The sequence below is a fragment of the Vigna radiata genome, unplaced genomic scaffold, assembly GCF_000741045.1.
Source record: "Vigna radiata var. radiata cultivar VC1973A unplaced genomic scaffold, Vradiata_ver6 scaffold_332, whole genome shotgun sequence".
Classification (NCBI taxonomy): Eukaryota; Viridiplantae; Streptophyta; class Magnoliopsida; order Fabales; family Fabaceae; genus Vigna; species Vigna radiata.
The window spans coordinates 92,689-115,146 of NW_014541824.1; the positions used below are offsets into that span (position 1 = coordinate 92,689).

The 22,458-nt window shown below is 33.6% G+C and overlaps 3 protein-coding genes and 1 non-coding gene across 13 annotated transcripts; 1 reads left to right on the forward strand and 3 right to left on the reverse strand.

The window, feature by feature from the left end:
* Positions 1 to 2,416: 2,416 nt before the first annotated feature.
* LOC106778445 (protein farnesyltransferase/geranylgeranyltransferase type-1 subunit alpha) lies at positions 2,417 to 5,701 on the forward strand. Its single transcript, XM_014666405.2, has 5 exons — positions 2,417 to 2,719; positions 2,910 to 3,019; positions 3,644 to 3,764; positions 3,876 to 3,971; positions 4,932 to 5,701. Exons 1-5 carry the CDS (start codon positions 2,477 to 2,479, stop codon positions 5,394 to 5,396), a joined length of 1,035 nt encoding a protein of 344 aa, XP_014521891.1. The 5' UTR covers positions 2,417 to 2,476; the 3' UTR covers positions 5,397 to 5,701.
* Positions 5,702 to 6,453: 752 nt separating this feature from the next.
* Positions 6,454 to 6,525, reverse strand: TRNAP-AGG. Its single transcript has one exon. It is a non-coding gene; the product is annotated as a tRNA-Pro (tRNA).
* A 132-nt stretch (positions 6,526 to 6,657) lies between these two features.
* LOC106778461 (endonuclease III homolog 1, chloroplastic) lies at positions 6,658 to 10,540 on the reverse strand. 4 transcript variants are annotated; one of them, XM_014666424.2, is made up of 10 exons: positions 10,351 to 10,529; positions 10,181 to 10,275; positions 9,934 to 9,988; positions 9,745 to 9,863; positions 9,031 to 9,097; positions 8,618 to 8,709; positions 8,377 to 8,514; positions 7,968 to 8,072; positions 7,449 to 7,532; positions 6,658 to 7,246 (listed from the first exon to the last, which is right to left on the reverse strand). In XM_014666424.2, the coding sequence occupies exons 1-10, from the start codon at positions 10,418 to 10,420 to the stop codon at positions 7,103 to 7,105; spliced, it is 969 nt and encodes a 322-aa protein (XP_014521910.1). In that variant the 5' UTR covers positions 10,421 to 10,529; the 3' UTR covers positions 6,658 to 7,102. The 4 variants fall into 4 exon arrangements, 3 of the variants coding, with proteins under 3 accessions (XP_014521910.1, XP_022631933.1, XP_022631932.1); XM_022776212.1 differs by having other exon boundaries at positions 9,745 to 9,988; positions 10,351 to 10,531; XM_022776211.1 differs by having other exon boundaries at positions 10,181 to 10,530.
* Positions 10,541 to 11,905: 1,365 nt separating this feature from the next.
* On the reverse strand, positions 11,906 to 22,115 carry LOC106778471. 7 transcript variants are annotated; one of them, XR_001377059.2, is made up of 22 exons: positions 21,990 to 22,115; positions 21,795 to 21,856; positions 21,367 to 21,527; positions 20,944 to 21,018; positions 20,015 to 20,130; positions 19,436 to 19,550; positions 19,065 to 19,193; positions 18,394 to 18,441; positions 18,011 to 18,213; positions 17,723 to 17,919; positions 17,340 to 17,632; positions 17,022 to 17,171; positions 16,612 to 16,932; positions 16,214 to 16,363; positions 15,394 to 15,469; positions 15,003 to 15,130; positions 14,672 to 14,866; positions 13,804 to 13,944; positions 13,599 to 13,727; positions 13,296 to 13,502; positions 12,335 to 12,612; positions 11,906 to 12,200 (listed from the first exon to the last, which is right to left on the reverse strand). XR_001377059.2 is itself a non-coding variant. In XM_014666441.2 (22 exons), exons 3-21 carry the CDS (start codon positions 21,499 to 21,501, stop codon positions 12,472 to 12,474), a joined length of 2,949 nt encoding a protein of 982 aa, XP_014521927.1. In that variant the 5' UTR covers positions 21,502 to 21,527; positions 21,791 to 21,856; positions 21,990 to 22,115; the 3' UTR covers positions 11,906 to 12,200; positions 12,424 to 12,471. The 7 variants fall into 7 exon arrangements, 2 of the variants coding, with proteins under 2 accessions (XP_014521927.1, XP_014521926.1); XR_001377058.2 differs by having other exon boundaries at positions 21,791 to 21,856; XM_014666441.2 differs by having other exon boundaries at positions 12,424 to 12,612; positions 21,791 to 21,856.
* Positions 22,116 to 22,458: the final 343 nt, after the last annotated feature.

Consider the following 22,458-nt stretch of genomic DNA (forward strand, 5'->3'; position numbering starts at 1 on the left):
TCACAAAAAACACAAAAAACTGTCAACATAGGATATCAATTAAACATAAAAGTGACTTTGCTATTACAGAAACCTTATAATGACGACATGCCCAAAANTGCCTCCCAGCATTCCTTGCAGTTTTTGCAACCTTCAGTACAGCAAAATCACCACAGTAGCAAATAGGGGTTATCCCACCACCTCTCGAAACAGCACCCTGTGATGAATGTGAAGCTCCTTTGCCCGTTGTCTTCGAACAAGAACAACCACTTTGTGAAGAAGTCATTCAAAACTATAAACCCTAACCTTCTCACTGTGCAAAACTCTGGAGCAAATGACCACAAACCCTTACCATGGCTTTTAAACTTGGGAACAATAATCATCAATCACTGTAACAGGATCAATTACCCCTAAATCCTTCTCTAATCCAACCCTAAGTATAAACATTTCCACGTAATCATTATAATTTTTTTAAAAACAATTAACAATGCCAAATCACCAGATGATAGCCACCGTTAAGAAACTTAACGGCGTCACCCAAAAGGACCAAATTGAACACTTTTTGCGAAATTAAGGACTTAAGTGAACTTTTGAAAAATAAAAGGACCAATTTGAACAAACCCCCCAAAGGAGAGACCAAAATAGGTATTAAAGCTTAAAAGTAAAATTCGTTTTATTAATAGAAATTAATATATATTTATTTATTGTACCCGTAATCCGACCTCCTATCCAGACGGATATGGCTTAAAAAATTAAAAAAGAAAAACAAAAAGACTGGCCCAACAACTTGTCCCTAGGGTTTCGTTCTTTCCCTCACTCAGAAGCATGGGTCTCCCCCTCTTTACTCCATTTGCATTCAACTAAATCCAGAGTCTCTTCTCCAGAGCAAAGAAGAATGACATCCGCTGCACACCCGCGCCTCTTCCGAATCGGCCGTCGGGAGCCATCGCCGGCCGAGGCGAAAGCCTCCTACCTTGCCGTCTGGGCTTCTTTTCATGTTCCTCTTCAGGCGCGAGAGAGAACTGTTCTCGCCTCTCCACCTCACATCCTCGCCGCCGCCGCCGCCGCCACCGAAACCGGTCGCCGCGAGTTGCACGTGGAAAACCGGTCGCCACGATTTTTCAAAACTTGGAGGATTCCTCTAACTCGTTCAATCTCTCGTCCTTTTTCCTCCTCAATTCAGCCTCGTAGTTTCTTAGCCTCTCATTCATTCTCTCCTGCAGACAGCACACGAACACCATATCAAGCAAACAAAAAAGAAAAAATCTTTAAAGAGAAAAGAGGAAAGGGTTTCTGAATACCCTAGCGATCCTCCATTAGGTAGCTTCAGAAAACCAGGCTGAAGAAGCAACTGAAAAGCAAGAAGAGAGTGAAGGTATGCTAACCTTGTAGTTAGATTCAACACGGTGCATAACGTAGAATCCGAGGATGCCTCCGAGGATTGTACCGGTCATGATTCGAATGTAACCCCATTTTTGAGAAACGGGTTTCATCGTCGTTGCTTCACTCTAAATTTGTGCAGAGAATGGTTTCATTTTCAGTGTTTAATGGTATGGGCTTTCTATTTTGGATATCTTTACATTGGCCCAATTTTCACAATAAGCAAATAATTGGATCTTCAACTTTCCTCTAACCAAAAAGATACAATCTTTAATTCTTCCTCTAAACTACTTATCAGAACAACCCAAAAAATAAATTACCTTTGTAATGTAATAAATCATTAATTAAGTTTAACTAGTTTTATAGTAAGTATAGTTCACGTAAAGAAGAAAAGATACATGGATAATGTAGTATTCGAATCCAATTTGATTAGGATATTAAAATATGAGCTATCCGCAGATTGCGGATAATAAATATTTGTAGGTACGGATTTTTTTTCATTTCCAACCCATATTTTAATTTGAAACACATTTGTATTTGAGTTCTAGTTGTCTCAATATTTTAAAATACTTTTATATGAATAGTAATTTATAATTTTTTATTTTAACAATTTTAATATATATACTTACATTTTCAAGAATTATTGTACATTTTCAAAAATATATATATATATATATATATATATATATATATTATTTTCAAGATAAACTTATTCACATAATTTATATATTTACTATTTAATACACATATTGTATACATTGTACATTGTATCATTGTATAAAAAAGTGTTTGTGGACATTGAAGATATGTTGAGAATATTAAATACTATTTATTCTAATTATTTTAATAAGAACCAATTAACTAATTTATAATAGTTAAAATTAAATAAATTTAAGAAAATTTAAAAAGTGAAGCAACCCTCACCCACCTTTGTCCAAGGTAAAAGGAAGGAATCACATTCACATGAAACGTCACACAGGCTTTTTATTGTAGAGAAACTCTATTGGGCCTACAAAAGCACGCCCATAAGCCCAAAGTTAAAGCAAAAGTTAAGACCCAAGTCTAAATAGAGAGGGCGTGGGAAAGAGTAAAGCGAAGTGAAGAAGGTTATCGAAGGATGGAATCTGAAGGCGAAGAGGAGGAGCAGACGCGCGTGCCGCTGAGGGAGAGACCGGAGTGGTCAGATGTGACTCCTCTTCCGCAAAACGACGGCCCCAATCCCGTCGTTCCGATCCAGTACACGCAAGACTTCACTGAAGTCATGGACTACTTTCGCGCCGTTTACCACGCTGATGAACGCTCCCCTCGCGCCCTAGCTCTCACCGCCGAAGTTATCCAGTTCAACTCCGGCAATTACACTGTATGACTATCTAGCTACCTCTCTCTCGATATTACAACCTAAATCAATTCGCGTTTCAATTTTTCTCTCCTATAAATCTTCATCACTCAGTCCTCACCAATATGTGTGTGGTATTATAATATTTGAAGTTAATGTTATCATCTTTTTTCGTGTGACGATTGAAGTGAGTTGTATGTGGTATGTTTTGCAGGTGTGGCATTTCCGGCGGTTGTTACTTGAGTCGCTAAAAGTTGACTTGCGCAGTGAACTGGAGTTTGTGGAGCGTATGGCAGCTGGAAATTCCAAAAATTATCAGATGTGGTGAGATGCTCTGCTCTGCTCTTGCTTGTTTGACTTCTCCCGAACCTTATAAGGATTTTGTTATTAGTTAGGAATCAAATAAATATATATTTGTCTTTTCATTTAAGTAAATTTTGTCGTAGACTCTGTTTTGACACACTTCTTTATGAATGAGAAGAAAATAAGAAGGTAGAACTTGCTAAAATCAACTTAGGGTTAAGTTGATTTTGGCTCACTCTAGAAGCACTATAGTTTTTGGATAAGTTAAAGTAAATAAGAATGCTATTAAAGTTAGGGGTAATGAGTTGATTTTAGCTCACACGAGAAGCACAATTCATTTTTATCTTCATATTTTCTTCTCCATCAAATGCTTACAAAGGAACAAAATGCTTGTAAAGAAGTTTATTTAAAAAAGGGTTTACAATGTGAAAATTTATGAACTGTGGTGTCTCTGGAGCTGGTGCTTTGAAATTCTTGTTTGTCATAATGACTGGCCAGTTCAGTTGCCCAAAAGCATTTTTACCATGATTTATGTTTGGTATTTGATAGTCGTTTCTTATGTAAATCGTCGTGAATTGAAGTGCTTATAAATAGAACTTTTGTACACACACCATCATATTGATCTTCATGCCAGATGTTTTGTAGGCATCATAGACGATGGGTTGCTGAGAAGTTAGGACCTGAAGCTAGAAAGATTGAACTTGAGTTCACCAAAAAGATATTCTCAAATGATGCCAAACATTATCATGCATGGTCGCATAGACAGGTTTGTTTGTCATATTGTCACCACAAATCTAAATGCTTACAATTTTAGTATTTGTATCTCTATCTGAGGCGTAGTTTGATTATTGAAACCCTTCTTTTGTTGCGTGGACAGTGGGTTCTTCAAGCACTTGGAGGATGGGAAGATGAGCTTAATTATTGCTCAGAACTTCTTGAAGAAGACATTTTTAATAATTCTGCTTGGAATCAGGTATGCAACTATGTTACCTGTTATGTTTAGTCTATACGGGACATCATAAATACTCATCATGGATTTGCTTGATTGTTGCCTAACTAATTGATGTCAGACGCCTTCTCTCACACGTCCCCCACCCTTAATCTTGCATTTCCAATAATTACAATTGAGAAGTAACTATTTTCCTTGTATTTTGTTGAAGTTCCGTATCAACTTTAATTTTAGCTTGAGAGTCGTTATTCTCTTATAGGCTCTTTACGAACAAAAGGTCTCTAATCGTAAATTGATTTGAGGTCTAATCTCTTCAATATAATTTAGCCAGTAAGAATTCAGCGCAATACACAGGCCTATTATAAAAATATAAGAAATTAAATTAAAATATTGTGGAGAATTAAATAATTGATAAATGTTATTTCAATGATAATATCTAATAAACATGGATTTTTTTAAAACAATTCTAAATCTCTGAACTATTCTAATTAGTAAAAAGGTATTAATGATAATTCACAAACATATTGTTATATTTACTGTTGATTGAAGAAATTTTAGTGCTGATTAAGAGTTATGGAAAGTGAAAATCTTCTTTATTTGAATAACAAATGACAGATGTTACAATAAATACGTGGTTTTATCTGAATAAAGATTTGCATGTAAGATGTAGCTTCGTAAGAAGAAAGAGTATGATTTAACCTCGTGAGAAACAAGAATGAGGTCTCAAATTGAATATATGGGTGTGAATCAACTAGGTTCTTCTATAAGAATTGTTAAAGGGGAAAGATGTGCCACATATTGTGCTTGACACCTTGTTGTCTTCTTACCCCGCCTAATTAATTAACTAGTAAGTAAAATCCTTGAGTAATATGATATGCTCAGGGCTAAACTTATTAATGTTCATGACAAATGTATTTTACTTTCAAAAAGTTTTCTTCCTTTTTTTTCTTAATTTAGAAAATTAACATTTAATAAGTTTTGCAGAGATATTTTGTCATAACAAGGTCTCCTTTCTTGGGGGGGCTAAAAGCTATGAGAGAGTCTGAAGTACTTTACACCATTGAAGCCATTGTGTCCCACCCTGAAAATGAAAGCTCGTGGAGATATCTACGAGGACTTTATAAAGGTGAAATCACTTCATGGGTAAACGATCCTCAAGTTTCTTCTGTGTGTTTAAAGATTTTAAGAACCAAAAGCAACTACATGTTTGCTCTTGGCACTGTTTTGGATCTCATATGCTATGGCTATGAACCAAATGAAGACATGAGAAATGCCATTGAGGCTGTAAATGCAGTGGATATGGATAAACACGGTTTAGAAGGTGATGGGAGAGGGGAAAATCAAAATTTAAATATAGCACGAAATATTTGTTCTATCCTAGAACAGGTTGATCCAATTAGAACCAACTATTGGATTTGGCGCAAGAGCAGGCTTCCTCTTTCATCCTAGTACCAAAGTTTTTAAAGACAACTTTGTCTTGTGTACCAAAGCTCATTGAAGTGATGCCTGATTTTTTACGATGTTGCCATGTTGTGTTTCTTTTGGTGCAGATTTATTTATTTTTGTCTTGTCATTACTGTCATTGAGTTTATGGATTGAAAAGCAAATATAGTTTAGTCTCTGCAAAATAAGAAATTTAAGTCGGGGTGCATGATTGGGTTTAAATTGGATCCATAAATCATCCCTAGCTTATCTATGTATAAATTTAATGAATACGTTGCTCTTTAAAAATTAAAATTAAAAAATTTAGAGGATCTTTGTATTGTTAGATTAACATTAGGCAGTTCAACAAAGGATTTATTTTTTTACTAAATGAGAAGAACGATTTCTACATCGGAGCCTACCAGATATTTCATCTTATTTCTTTTGCTTTACTGTTTTTCTTCTTTCATTAGTTTTTTAGTGAATATAAGATTATTCCTTCATGACAAACACGGAACGTAGATTTTAATTATTACAAGACATAAAAACTATAAATGATACAAGAAGTGAGTATTTCTAAATATTATAATAAACTATAAATTTAAATTATACAGTTATATATAAATTAAGAATACCTTTTTCTTTAATTAAAAATGCTTTTGAAATTATGGTAAGTTTGTTTGTGTGGAAAATAGATTCCAATTTTTTCCTTCACCATATCCATTCTTACAAGATTGAAGGTTGATGATCTTTAAGTCTTCAGTTTTGTATGGAGATTGTTAATAGATTGAAAAATCTGACGCTTGTTTATTAAATTGAGCATTTAATAAATTAAAAATTTTATTTTAAGTATTTTCTATTACTTGCATAAGTTCTATTACATATATTAAATTGAGATAAAATACTATATATTAAGTTCTATTATTTGTAAAAATATAGACTCGTACGTTAAAAACTTAGTTGAGAAAATCACAGAAAAAGTCTAAAATTAAATTTTAAAAAAATTAAGAATTAATGTAGTAATAAAAAGAAAATATTGAAAACCTAAAACAAAAACCAATCCTAAATATTAGATTCATTAAAAGGGGCATTCCGAGAATTGAACTCGGGACCTCTCGCACCCTAAGCGAGAATCATACCACTAGACCAAATGCCCACCTACTTACAGATCTGACTATAATATATAACAATTTGTAAACAACTTATTCTTATAGTTAAATACAAGATTTCACCATTTTTTTACAACATACCCATAAAAAGATTGTTAATTATAATTAGATTTGGGGTCTAAACAGCATAAATATATTTGGGTGGGTTTTGGTAAAGGTGACGGAGAAAGATGTGTGTGAAGTAAAAATAGTTATAAGATGCAGGAAAGACTGTCTTTTTATAGCCAACTTATAATGGAAATTATGATTACAGTTTACGGAACAATGTCTCCAACCTCGTCTAAGTTAATCTAAAAAAAAATCTAATAAATCAAGTACATCAATAAAGTTATGTGAGATGTAATAAGTATTGTTTTCAAAATGAAGATGTTGCAGTCTTCACATGATAGTGTTTTTATATTATCTTATAATCAGAAGATCATTAGTTTAAACCTTTAAAGCAATATTTCAGCTTACAAATGAAATGAATAATTTCAGAAGGTCAGTATTTGATGTTCTTATCAACACTGAAATTACATAAGGTCAAATCCTTCCACATGAATTTATCAGCTCCAATAGACTAGATTAAGGCTTCTTGTTCAATGTAATTTTTCTGGACTTGGATGAAAAGCTTGAAGCCTCCTTGTATGCTGATGGACAGAAGCTACTCACACTACACTCTCCACAGTGAGGTCGTAGAGGAGTACAAATTGATCGTCCAAATCCTACCTGTTTGTATTCAAGTCAGAGAATGTTGTAATATAGAAATAGAGGGATAAACAAGCTCCAACATGCATTTTTAGGATGCAGTAAAAACAGAATAGTATGGCAACCAAAGTAACCATTCTGGGCATCTGTTGATAATGACATACAGTAAAAAGAAATGACTTTTTTTTTTTTTTATCAGCCAAAAGAAACGAGCTTAGCATACCAAAAGAGGATTTATTGGAACCCATTCTTCCTTCGGAAGCCATAGTTGCAGCCTTTGTCTGGTTTCTTCTGGTGTCAAAGTTTTCTAGCAAATATAAGAGGATTAATAACTTTCAAATTGTGACAATAGAAGCAAGTAATTCTTATTTGCTGAACAGACTCATAATTGCAGCAACTTTCAGATATCACGGTAAACAAGTCATATGATGTAATAAATATCAGTGACATTCCACTGTAAATTCCAACAATTACAACCATGGCAAGTACTCCCAATTCTTCTCTGTGTCAGAACCTAGATGGCTAGATGCTGGGAGACAATGAAATGGTGCAGCAAAGGCCAATAATACTAGACAGTTGGCATAACACTCAGGCATCCAAGTTTGGGATAAGAAACAAACTAATAAATATTTTGTAAGACTAGTGAAAAAAGTAATATAGTAAGTATAAATTTTTCAATATGAATGTCAATTTCAGAAAATCAGAGAAGCATAAGATGCGATGCCAGCAAACTAGTATGAACCTCTTTTGAGCCTGATCTCAAAACCCACCCAAGACGATTGCAAATGCGGTGGACGTGAGTATCTACACATATCCCTTGGACATTGTTCCATCCACGAATCATAACCTGTACAGCCACTAACAAAGTGAATTTAAAGAGGAAAAAAAGCCACACTATTATCACTAATAAAATGAGCTTAAAAAAGTATAAATAATCATTTTTTGTCACTGTAGGTGACACTCATTCAGGAATCAGTCATACTACGAAAAAAAATACTTAAGTTTTAGTTCTTTATCCCATTAATAAGCATTGGTGCCTGTGCAGCTTTATAAGGACTAAGACTTATGTTATGTGTACAAGAACCAGTGATTATGTTAACAAAAAATTAAAGGAAAATGCTGTTTCAAATAGAAAAGCATTTTGTACGTACCAGATGAGCAATCTTAGGACCTACTCCTGGCAGCAAGAGTAGTTCCTCAATTGAGCTAGGTATGTCTCCATCATACTTCATGAGGCAAATGTTAGCAACTTTCTTCAAGTAACTGGCTTTTCTTGTATAAAATCCAACCTTGGAAAAGAACACTATAGAGTATAAGAATGGATATTATGGAAATAATGGATGAGATTATGGTTTCCTGAAGCTACCATAGATACTTTGGCGAAGGACATACAGGGTAAATCAACTTTTTGATGGTTTCTTCATCAGCTTTGTTCATTGCTTCTGCGGTAAGCAGGCCATTTTCATGAAGACACTGAGCCGCTCCTATTCTTAAAAGTACACTCTTGTGTTAAAAATTTAAAGCAGTTTAAATAAGCAACTTGATTAACATGATTAATCACATTAAGAAGGCAGGTGACTAATATGATTAATCACATACAAAAACCTTAATACAATATATTTGTGAGTCTTCTTCTTTATATGTTGATCAACTTTTTTATTTCTATTCAATTTCTAGAACTCACATTTAGATTCCTAACAAAAGAACAATATTAGTATATCTTTGTCCTCAGAATGAGTATTAGTATACTGCAAGCTAACAACAAAAAGAGACTCCGTAAACTCTGAGAAGGCATGAATACTTACCACGAGAAACATGCCCCTTAGTTTGGCTTGATAAAATGGAAGATGCAAGGACAGCAAATCTTCTTTCCTAGTTGTAATCATCAGAAATTACGTAAGGGTAAATTTGTCAGTAACATCATGCTTCAAACAGTATGCTGAAATTAGAGAAAATAATGCTCCAACAATCACAGTAGTTAATAGAAAGTCCCTGTGGCAATCCAAGGATTCAAAACTTGTACTAATGAGTAATTCTAATAGAAGACAGAAAATAGGTTATAGATCAGTTCGATGAGAATAAGCAATGCATTCAATGTTTAATGGTTGACCCAAATTATATGATGGATTATCTATATCCTTCTTTCCCCCACTTTTCACTAATCTCTTTACCATTCCCTTGATTACCCATCATACAATATCAAAACAAAGTCATGATAAGTTTATTCAATTTCATCTCATTCTATCCATCATTGCAATTATAAACATAGCATAACTGTTCAACAAATCAAGCGCATACATACAGACACTGTATTTTCTTTGCCCAGGCAATAATTAGATAACTGAGACAATTATATACAAAGTATGTATTATAATTTATAACTTTATAACAGCATTTCTAAAACACAAAAATAAAATACTTTTCTTGTTGACTTTAAGTTTTACTCGAAAGATAAGGTTTGCATCCATGTGAACTGATCTTATTTTTAGAACAATTCTTAGCAAGATACAATGCTAGACCTTAGGAAGAACAGTATTATCAGCAGTTTCCTCGTGTGCAACTGGTTCATGTTCATCTGCAGAACTCCTCATTTGGCGAATTCCTTGAAGAACCTTTTCCCAGTTGGCAGGGGCTTCACCTACATACATGAACTGCAAAATGTAAGCTTCCTGAACCAACGACGCAGCCCAGACGCAAGAAAAACTCACCACTTTGAACCGATTCATTTGATCTTGCGCGTGCAAGTGCAAATCCTGCGATCCCCTGCATGGGGGCAAAATCACATCTCATGTCATCGGAATGAAACTTAATCTTCAAGATGCGGTTAACAGGTTCATATCACAAGTGAAAGCGTTTTCATAAACGGGACCAATTAAAAGATTCAAAATTTCTGATTGAAAATTGAAATTCCGGGGCTCAGAAAAACCCAAAGGACAATGAAACTGAAAGTCTTACTTTCTGATGGTTTTCCGTTTCAATTTCGGGAACGTGCTGAAGCTGCAAGCTTTTTCTGGTTGTTTTGGTGGTGACAGAGGCTCGAAGTTGAGACACTGAAGCAGGAAAGAAAGTAGTAAGTTTATTTGTGATGGAGATGCAAAAATGAAGAAGAGTTATTCTTACAAAACCTGGGTGAGGTTTTGAGGAAAACAATTGAGTGGTTTTGGCAGGAATGGAGACATGGATTCGTCCCAACATTTCAGGAAAAATGTTGTCTTTTAGATGTTTGTGTCGGTGTGAAGAGAAAAGGGTACGTGTTTTTCTTAGTTAGAGGCGCCGTCAAAATTTGTCACGTTGCTTTTTTAATCACTTAAAAATATAAAGAAGTAAATTAAAATTCAATTAATATAATCTATGAAATATGAAACTTTGCTTATTCAACTATTCTCTCTTTTGACATTAAGTCTTTTATTATATTTTTGTATTTAAAAGATATTTTAAAAGTTTGTAGGAGAAAGGAGTAATCTTCGTTAGATTTTGTAAGAAAATAATATATTTTATGATCTAAAGAAAATCATGATTCATCTTTAAAACTATTTCATCATCTCAAATGTTGACCTATTATCATTAAAATCCATATTTTTAAATCAAAAGTAATATCTGTTTTGAAATTCATACTTTTTGTTTTTAGGAAAGGTATAACAAGTACGAAGAAGAAAATATAATTAAGTTATATATTACTATTATTTTTAAATAATATAAAACTATTAGATATAAAAAAAATTCAATATTTAAGAAAATTAAGAATCAAGGAACTAAGTAATTCAATTTTGATGGAGAAATAGAAAAATTAATATTATGTAAATATGATATTGTAGAAATTGATAAAAAGATTTATTTTTATAATTTGAATATAAATTTTAATTTTTTGAGTAATTTTATAAAAAAAAAATGGATTTAACTAATAAGTAACTAGGATTTTGTTCATGTGGAGCACTTTGCCGCCAACATTTCAAGAAAATAGGTTAAAGTTTTATACTTGAAGGATTTCGTTTTCAATGAATATGTTATGAAGTACTTTTGTCAAAATAGATATTTTTAAAAATAAAAAAGTTACAAAGATTTAGAGGTAGCATGACTAAAAAAAAAGGGCTACATTTTAAATAAAATTCGCGGGGGTTACGTTTCCATTGCAAAACTGCTATTAACATTTGATCATAGAAAATGGCAGTAATAAAATAATTCTATAAAATCTTCCCACACACTGAAGACAAATTAAATAAGAGAATTAATTAAGCGTATACTCTGTATTTGTTTAAGGTTCTTTGATTCAAATATTTTTTTAAAAATTTTATTTTAATGTAATTTTTAGTGATTACTTATTGTATATCTTAGTGATTACATTATCACATTCACATCTATAAAAGTTGTTCTTTCTTATTTTGATATATAATTATGTATTATTGTATAAAATTTGAATCTTTTTAAATATATAATTTAAAAAATTGTATATGAAAAAATTAAGTTACTCTGTTAAGTTGACAATAAAAATTAAAAAAATTATTTAATCAAACAAAATATTTAAAAGAATAAAATTAGTAAAACAATTTAAATTTCAAATATCCCAAAATACAATATTAGTAGTAATTCTTTAAAAGTATAGAGATAACTAAAGTATTATCTCTTAAAATAACCGCATAAAATTTGATATTAATATCAAAGAGAGATATATCAATTGAGTAATTATGAACATGTATTAAATTTTTCTTTCCATCATATTATCACATTTATATCTATAAAAGTTGTTCTTTCACCCATACACAATAACAATGAAGCGTACGTGTTCCACGTGGAATAGTATACATATTTGATATGAATATATGCATGAAAAATTAAAAATAAAATATACGTATGGTAATACGCCCAGCGCTTGCTTTGCCAGGAATTTGGTAGAGATAAAGCGGAGCAGCCGCACAGGAATTCATTCATTCTTCACGACTCATGAATCATTAGAAGCTTCTAGCATTTGGTCCACACACTAGAGAATGAAAGAAAACGGTTTCAGCAAAACAAAAATATCACCCTTTATTCACAAAAGAAAAAACTAAAATAAATAAATATTGACAAATATTTGCTGGAAAAATCCTACATTTGCTGGAAACAAACATTCACCTCTCCCAACAAAAGAAAAAATTTACTCTCCTGCATATTTCACGTACTTGGGGCATGAATGGTAGAAACCATCTAAAGAAACATTTTACCAGCATTGCAAAGAATGAAAAAATGGCATCTATTGCAGGTTAGTGTCATTAGCATCCCGCAGCTCTCAAGAATTTATCATAGGGACTCGAAGGAGGTAGCCTCAAAGAATGCTGCAGCCCATAGTCATTCTGTGCTTTAAATGTTTCCTGAGTTACTAACTTCAAATCACTTTTTGAATATTCCAGTGCCTGCACAATGAACAGTGCTAATAAATAATAATCATTTCCAGAAAACAAACTAAACCATACCAAGTTATTCTTAATGTACTTTGGGAGTATCGCCCCACTAATAACTCATGGTACAAGACAAGTCATGGATTCAAAACCTGACCCCATCCTTCAAATATATAAAACAAAGAATATTTGCGATTTACTTATGACACTCCTGAAATTTTCTTTGTTGGTGGTTGAGATCTCACGAAAACTACACTAAAGAACAACCTGTGCGCACTCTTTGTTTCAGTCTCATATGAGATTAGATCTATAACAAGGAGTGTGTTGCCGGCCTTAGTCATCAACAAATAATGTTCATACTCAAAATATAACATTAAGTAGCTAGTTATAACAAACTGGGTAATAAATTTCAAATAGAAATACAGGATTCAAGGAAATAAATTTATAGAGTATATATTATCACAAATGAGAATTCATTAACTTTAAGTTTATGGGAGCATTTCAATTTTCAAAAAAAAAAAATCGTTAATAACTAGTTCAAACCCTACCTTATTACCCAACCATGGTAGTCAATACGACAAACTTCTAAAAAATATAGATCCTGATTTTTTTTTCTTCAAAATATGTACGTAAAATTCAATGGCAAATTTACAATTTTTTCTTCACTGAAAAATTAAACTTCTGTAAAAAATGCTAACCTTAGCATGTAGAGGGGCAACTGTAACTTCATTTTCACTCGAAAGAATTATGGCGTTACTTTCTTGTTGATGCTTGAAACTCTGAATGACGGACATCTTCTCTTGTTTCCCTGCTTCAAGTGCCTCGCACTGGTCCTTCATTTGGTCATAAGGTAGAGGAGTTGAGGGAGTGGAGAAACTTGCAACTTGCCGTGCAGTTTCCAAAACCTATATACAAAATGATGCCCATTTTATGTTTAAGGAAAGAAGAAATAAAATATCCTCTCTCCTCTACTATACAAACAAAAGCACACAAGTTTTTACCGAATCTAATAGTTGATTAACACTTAGAACATCAGGGTGGTTGGTTGACTGTGATGTTTTGCGATCTGACTGGCTTCCACTATGCTCAGGTCCAGTCTCTATCTCCGTCAAATCATCCGGAATCATTATCTGGAAAAACAATTACAACGTTTGACGCACAAGTTTGACAAGCCACTAATGTAGTTGCAACTTTGGAGAATTTTACCTCGTCAAAACTTGGGAGTTCAATCAGAGGAAGAGGAGAACATGGTCTTGATGTCTCCATAAATGACAGAGGTCCTAATGGATATGTATCATCGGGGGAAAATCCCTGTACAAGTTGATTCTTTATGCTAGACAGTTCATCCTGGTAAATATGGAAAACAATTCTAGTTATCTCCACATTTTTATACACCAGTACATGAGCCACAAATTGAGCCCCCAACCCACATACTTTTATACAGTACTGCAACTTCGGCTAAAGAGTCCACATTTTTTGCATGCTTCGCAAGTATTATTTCTAAATTAAAAAAGTATGTAGTTTGATAGTTTCCACATCCTTGCTACTCAGAAGTTCAATGGCTATACACCACATAGTGTTTATCACTCTAGTAATTACTATGTTCATGTATCACACAATAAAAAACATTTAGCACTTACGGGCATTAGCGTCTACGAAGTTGCACAATCAAATAGCAGCCTAGGAAATAGTTTCCTCAACCAAGTATTTTTCAAGAGACTATAAATATGGGTGACATGCAGAACCTATGCAATATGTTACACTCTACTGAATAATAATAAAGCATTTCCTTTCTCTGAATTCTCTCTGAAGTATTGTGTTATATCTTCCTTTTAAGTTCTTCCCTACTACATTCAACATAGTGAAGCAAATCAAAATACATGTCTCATCACTATTAACCTTCATTTTTCCCTACTCCTTATTGCATGTGGAGGGGTTGTAATACATATTAAAGAGTATCAATGCCACATTTTTAGAAAATCATTAACTGACTATTAATATAGGTAAAACCTACACTGCTAATTTCCCAAGCATATCGAAGTATTCTTCGTCAACCCAAGTAAACTCACATTACCTCAGACAATTTTGAAAATTTAGTCATAAAGTACGATATTACGGTCTCTTTCAACTGCTTGTCATCCAATTCTACAGCTGAAAGAGACTTCACAGCAGCCGCCTCATCTTCCTCAGATCCATAAGTTATCTTCCCCGTTTCCTTACAGACAGCCAGCAGTCGGATATCATCAACCAATTCAAGAAAAGGATCTACCTGTGGATTTTTAACTTTAATCAGTCAATCTAATCATGAGTGAAAAGGGAAAGTATATAGTGACACTCAATTTTAAAAGGAAGGTGAAGGAAAGAAAAATGTGGATCAAGTCCAGAGGAAAGGTAAAGAAATTAACTGTTTCCTTGGTCAGAGAAGCTTTAACTATTGGAATTAGATCACGGAGACTGCCAGCCCTGGCAGAGAAGATAAGCATATATGAAGCCAACGTAAAAAGGGACCTCCTACGAGATGGTTGTAAGCCTCCTTTAACAAGCATGTAAGAAAATGTCAGAAAAGTTTCACCAGAGAAAATATTATTCTCAATTAAGACGATTTCCTATATATGTGTAGCAGAACATTTGAAGAATCCTGGAATTTGATTCCATTCTTGTCTCCATTCCATAGAAAAGAACATTTCGGTTTTGTATGAAAAAAGTCATGGAATGATTATTCCACTTCTCAAGCCTTGACTCCATAGGGACAAGATTTCTCAATGTCTCCAGAGTGAAAATGTCTGTAAATCTCACCTTGTTGGTCCAAAGCGACCCTCCTGAGAGAAAATGCCAGTTGAAAAGATCTTGCTAAACCCATGTGACTGGATACCTGAGGAAAACAGTTAGAACTTCATGAACTTTAGGCAAATCAATCATGTAATACTACAAGGCTTAAAAGTGATTAAGATTAATTTTAACATATGTAATATGCACTATATTATCTTCATTTCTGACACGATAAAATTTCCTGTCAAAATACAACCACTGCCATCAAGTCAATTACCAATTTAAAGAAGGTTATTGTTGACGACCATTGGAATATAGTATAACTAATTGTAAATAGACCCTTTCTTTTGTGTTAAGCTCTTGACAGCTGTACTACTTTGATAGCTGTACTTAGCAAACTAACTCCTAGTTAGTTATAGGTTGTTACGATATTCTTCTTAGTCAGTTTCGTTCTGTTAGACTCTCTAGATCAACTATGTATAACTGACATCACTCTTGTACTTTGGCTTTTAATTTCTAATAATACAATACAATTTCTTTCTATTCTAATAAAAACTTCCCTAATGGAACTAGTTACGTAGCATTAAATACCTTATAAAACATTTCTAGTTGCCAAAAAAGGTAAGTTTTAAATAATATTTTGTATTTCTAATAGAATAGATACTTCCTTTCCCAATGAAATTTAATACTTTTTCGTTTTTTTAAATGAAACTAGTTAGATATGTCTTTATAGAATTATAAATGAGAAACATTTAAACAAAATGAGTAAAGTAACGTCAGTAGTCTTTACCGATCATGGATCTTTATAAGCAATGAGAACACCAAGTACGCAGCAAACCATACTCACCTTAGAACAAGTAAATAATAAAGCAATGCTATAGGCGTGTGCCATTGCCTCATAATTTGAAGGGCCATTTCCCACAGATGTTGCCTGGACCCAGATTGAAGAAAGCAGAAGACTGACTTGATGACTGCTTAGCCTAAGAGAACTTTGATCCTGAAAAATTTAGACTCTAAATTTAGTCTGGGACCAGAACAATGAAGGATAAAGGGTCTTTATTGTTGGAAAAAGGAAAAAAGAAACAACCTAAGTAGCTCAACCATGTATATAACATAATTAAACTAAACAAGAATAACTAAAATTAAATTACCATGAATACTAATTGCAAATTCTTTTCCCTCTCCAACCAAAAACACGCTATTAAATGCATACAATTAATAATGATACGTAAATAAAATTCTTACCTCGTTTCCATCAGTTAGCTTGGGAGAAAAGCTGTAGCCCCTATATGGATGAATTGCATATTTCTTCCCTTTGACACCAGATATTGTCTTTTCTTCTTCAAGTTTTCCGTTCCAGTTTTCGTCTCCAGAAAAAGTTTCAGGCGGATTGCAGAATCGATCATTCTGTGCCTTATGAGCAGTCATTGTTTTGTAGTCCAACCAAGGAGACACCATGGATGGCGTAAGCACCAATGAGAAGATCTTGTGTGCTCCAATTTGTGTTTCGTAGTCAGGATGAACCATGACCAGGAGCAATTGATGAAACAAGGCATCAGGGAAAGTCTGGATAAATCAAAAGGTGGCCCAAAAGTTTAGACATCTACTAGAGCTAAGCACAAAATCCCATTTTCAATCCAAGTAGGAACACTTACCTTATTGTGATATGACACGTTTGGAATGGAAGTGACTAATTTTGCTGTTTGATAGACAGCAGAGATTGTCGATCTTGCTGTAATGGTAGTAACTGGGATATTCTCCAGTGCCACAGCCATCAAATCAAGAATTGGTCCTATATCCCCAACCTGTTGTTATAGTGGAATAGATAACAAATTGGATCTACAGATATCTAGAATCCAGGAAACTTTACTCAATCACATCTAAGGCCCACCAGTATAATGCCAAGTGCGAGATAATATAAATTTTGAAAGGAAAACAAAGAAGCTAAACATAAATAAAGTTAGTTCAAATACCTTCTTTGAAAGTTGTAATATACACATTTCTAAGACGGACTGAAGTTCAGTATTCAACCTATATGTAGCATCTCCAATGCTGGATGCTTCAGCTAAATTTTGCAGGCATCTCCTTAAATGTTTAACGAGATCAGATATTGCACCAATGATTGCAACCGAAGCCTGCTGCTTCACATTTTGTGCAAGCTGCGTGGTGGTTTTAATAATATCAATCTGAAGGATATGCTGCTTAGCAACATTTTTATGATCCAAGTGCTTGACCAAAATGGACAACAGAAGATGGGAGTTATCACCTGGTGTTCAAAAAGTGATAATCAATTATAGAAAATTAGATAAAAACTTCATATGAAAGAAAAGTTATAATATTGATCGTTCAAGGCTACCTGATTCTGCTAGAAGAGATTGCAAATACTGCAAAATACAAGAAGCAACTCCCTTTTCAGAAGACCAGTAGTTTTCAGCATCAAAGTTATGAAAAAATGGTTCAAGGACACGCCGCACAGTTGTAGCTTCCTTGGCCAATTTGGCCATATTATACAAGCAAATCTTTGACCAATAAGCAGGATCTTTACCAGTATCTCTGTAAAAACAGTGAACACATTGGTTGTCCGGATGTCATATGTTGGCTTTATACCAAGACAGAGATGGGAGAACAGTTAGAGAAGACCTACAACTTGGGTTCTGTCTCAGTTCCTGTCACACCATTAAGTAAGGAAGCATTCTTCTTACTGATATCTGATAAAGAATGTAGGTCTCCTCCTTTGGGAAATTGTTGGACCAATTGGCTCTGAGATTGTGAATTCAATTTCTCTACTTTGGCAAGATTGGATTTGGATTGGAGATCCGGGAAATTTTCCAAAATCACTGATATAATCTATTGAACAGCCCACCCACCCACCCAACAAATTAAGACAAGTATAAACAAACTTAAAGTCAAAAGCTGAATTGTGGTTATAAATAAATACATACAAACTAAATTTACATGTTTAACAACCCTTTGCTTAATGTCTCTGACAGAATCAAGGAATAAGAAGAGTAGGGAAATAATACTCACTTGGTCAAAATCCATGGAAAGATGTGAGTGCTCTCCCATGAACTGCACCTGGACAAACATAGGGAGGAAGAACAACAGGCAAACTGAAGGTATAAGTGACCTTGAAAGACAACTAAATAAAGATACTGTGGTTGGAACAGGGTAGCCAGTAAACAACTTGAATGATTGAAATGTACCACTCTAACAATTTTGTTCCCAAAATAAAGATTTTATCCTGCTGCAGTTTAAATTACTAAAAGACCCACTTTCACTCTTTAATTTTAGTAAATTTCATTTCATTATATAAATTACAATGGCTTCAATTTTTTTTAAGAACATATTACTAAGTTAAAACAAAGTTAATATAACTCGTGTCAAACTTGTTACCAATATAATCCATAAAGAAAATATCTCCTTCTATACTTGAGTGACATCAAATTGTTAATGATTTGTGAAGACGAAATATCAATCAGTATGAGGAAGTTTAATATCTAATGACTATTGATCAGAAATAATTAAAACTGTCGGTAACCATCCTTGACATACTCTTCAAAGGGTTGTTTTACTTAAAAATCATCAGAATATGCAGATAGTTGAACATACTGATAAAAAGAGAATAGAGAAGCCCTTGCAATTATAAATTTACAATACATAAGCAAATACTGCAAGAACAATGGACCAAAGAAAAGTACCATGTAGGAGAGCGCTTGTAGGCCAGCTGATCGTAGAAGAAGAGCTTGTTCATTATCTCCCACTTCTTGAGCCAATTGACATAGTTTTGGTATAAAACCCTCTAAGTTGAACATGTATGTACCATTTGTCTACTTTAACTCAAAGGGTCAATATCACTAAATTTATGGCATTGAAAAAAAAAACAGTAGAAAAATAATACTCGGTCTACCAAATGCACTATATCAAGACAATAACGTATAATAATACAAAGTTTAAAGTTAAATTTAAATCAGTTTTGCTGATTTAAATGGGTCGAATATCTGTTGCAAATTGAAGCAATGATACTGTAATTTTAACACTAGCAAGTCCAATTGGTTCATTAACCAAATACCTGGCAATCTGTAAATTCTACAAGAGTCTTGCAGCCTAAGATCCGCATTTCCTCTGAACGAGTTTGCTCTAGAAGCGTTCGAAGGATCCCTAATAAGCTATTGGCAAACAGCGGCCTGCAAGATTAAGAAGAATGTTTGAATACTATTACTCACTATAGTAAAGGGTAGCATCCAATAAGGAAATGAATCAAATGAACAACAACTCTGGTAAGATGCTTTAGACAATAGCAACTAGGACTAGCAGAGACAAATTAACACTGCGAGACCCTGCTCAAGAATACCAAGAAAAACAAATTAAAAAAAAAAAAAAACAGCGTTCTAAGCGTGACCACGTGTTAAAAAGTACCCATACAGCCAAAAGTGTTTACGAGGATGAAACCTGGACACAAAGAACTCATAAATGTCCATAAATTTCAAAATGGTCTCCGCCGTGTAATACACTTATGGTGCCTCAATGTACGAATTCGAAACATCGGTCCTTCCCCCAACACCCAAATGTCTTTAAATGAATTTGGTCAGGATCAAATAATAATTAAATCCAAGGAACACGCACTTAACTTCTACTGTGGAAAACTTACATCTGCTCCTTACATGTCGATAACAGTTTCCTATATATGCACAAGACCACTTTCACCGAACCAAAGTTTTCATGACGCAAATCCTTATAACATCTTTGCTCCAAGTTCTCAGTAATCTGCCAAGAAAAAACACCAAATAAATTTAGATATGTCAGCGATCAGAAATCAGCAATCAAAATGAAAAGATTCAGTACTTAAAGTGACTCGATGGTGTTTGTTTACTTTTAACAAATTCCAAATAAAATTTTGAGTGAAGAAAAAATGAAAACATTGAGCACATGGAAGGGTTATAAATGCATTCAGTGGTAGTTTCTTTATTTAGATATTAAATAGCAAGATTTCCTTTAGTTTAGCCTCATTCAAAATATTAAGTAATCAAATTTTTCTTCAATAAAATATTCAGAATTTATGAAAATATTGTGAAGCATTACGGATCAGAGCTTCAAATTTGATCACTGGACATCTCAGTGCTTAAATTGAAATTATATAGTTTTATATATAAGAAACACTATAGTACGAAATCTTGTATAGTAAATTGATATTAACTTAGTAAACTGATAATTTAGATGTATTTGAATGTATTGATGAATTTATTATATTCATAAAACCTATTACTAACCCTTACTTATACTAATCATAATCCTAGTTAATCAGGGATACAACTGGTAAGTTAAAGAAATGCTTAATTTACTAACAGGTATTTTAAGATATAATATAATATTTTCATATATTATAACATCAATTTTTATCAAACAGTTGATTATTGAATGGCATCCAACTGGAACTTCTACAATGATAATTTGATCAAATCTAACAGTTTCTTACGAGAATGACTATTTTAAATTTCCTCCACCATATCATGATGTTCTTGGTTGCATGAAACAAAATAGAAGAGACGAAAACAAGGGGAGATTATTAAGAATTATTACCTTAGGAATTCTCATTGGATTCCTAGAAGCATACTCACATAGCTTTCCAATTTTCCTGTCGTTAGGCTCAGCAACCTGAAAATCACAATAATCATCACCTGATAAGTATCGGAATAGGGCTAAGAAGGGCTTCTAAACATTCTCTGTTTGCTAAATTCAAATAACCTAAACCAGTTCAAGAAACAGGTCTTGTCACCCCGTTGCCTGCATTTATCATTATTCATCTTAACATAACAGTAAACCAGCCACTAAGAGCAACAGTAATGATACACAAGATGGTATTACTTAGTCTAAAAACTACACAAATAACCATCCGATGCATACATTAGCTAAAATTACTCAGTCAACTTATAATTCTTGGGTCCCGTGAGACTAATAGCCACCAAGTAAAGAGTGTGTAAGAACATAAGCTGAAAATTTCACCTGATTACGCGGGAATATATCAGCCATCAACTTCTTGTAACGTTTCACCGGTTGCCTTGATCTTGCACGCAGAGAAGGACAAAACACACAGAGGTTACCACAGACGGGAACGACCCGCCTGGACATAACCCCCATTTTGCAATGAATTCACAAACCCTGCCCTGCAACATTGTCCAGAACAAAATTCACTTCCAAAATTTCCTCAACCATTCACATTGAAGTGATCAGAACTCAAATTCATACGAATTCACAAACAATATTCACAAACCGAATCCAATTCAGTTCGATCAAGAGTCCGCACAGGGTTTAACGAATTTCCCAATAACAAAAAAAAAAACGAACGCTCGAAAATTGAATACCAAACGAGCGGGGTATACTGAATTAACTCATCAACAATTCGCAGCTAGGAACGTCAGAAACCTACCTACCCAACCTATTCGAATTATATAGTTTCCACTCCTTCGCAAAATGAAGCTTCGCCGATCGCGATCTATGCAGAAAGCAAAATTGGGATGTATTACGCTTAGGAAAAGAAAAAATAATCCAATATTTAAAATCTTTGTATGCACTCGATCAAATCCAACGCAAAACAAAACCATATAAAATTAAATTAAAAAAAATACCAGGAAAAATGGCAATGGGTCAGGGTCAGGGTCAGAGAGTCAGGGTGCAACTCTTCCCCTACCCTTGGCACTATTATCAAATGTAACGTTCTAATTCTTACCAACAAAATGTGTTGTATAATTAAACCACCATGAACCCATACTTGTTATTTATCATCATCAATATTAATAATTTCCATATAATATATCAATTTTGCATAAATCATTATTTATTACAAAAATTACGCTATTATAGCATCGCATACCGTGGAACGTTGATGTGGTGAGTAGTACAAAGTTGACTACACCCAATGCTTCATCATCATATGGTGTCAATTTTGTCACAAGAATGAAACTTTTGTTATTTTATTTTTTACAGATAAAAATCATTGATTGATAGGTTAAAGGGGTTTTGAGTTGTTCATTCCAACGGTCCGAAAATTATGGGTTGGTGCTTTTTTCTTTTTTTTTTTTATATTGAAATTTGATT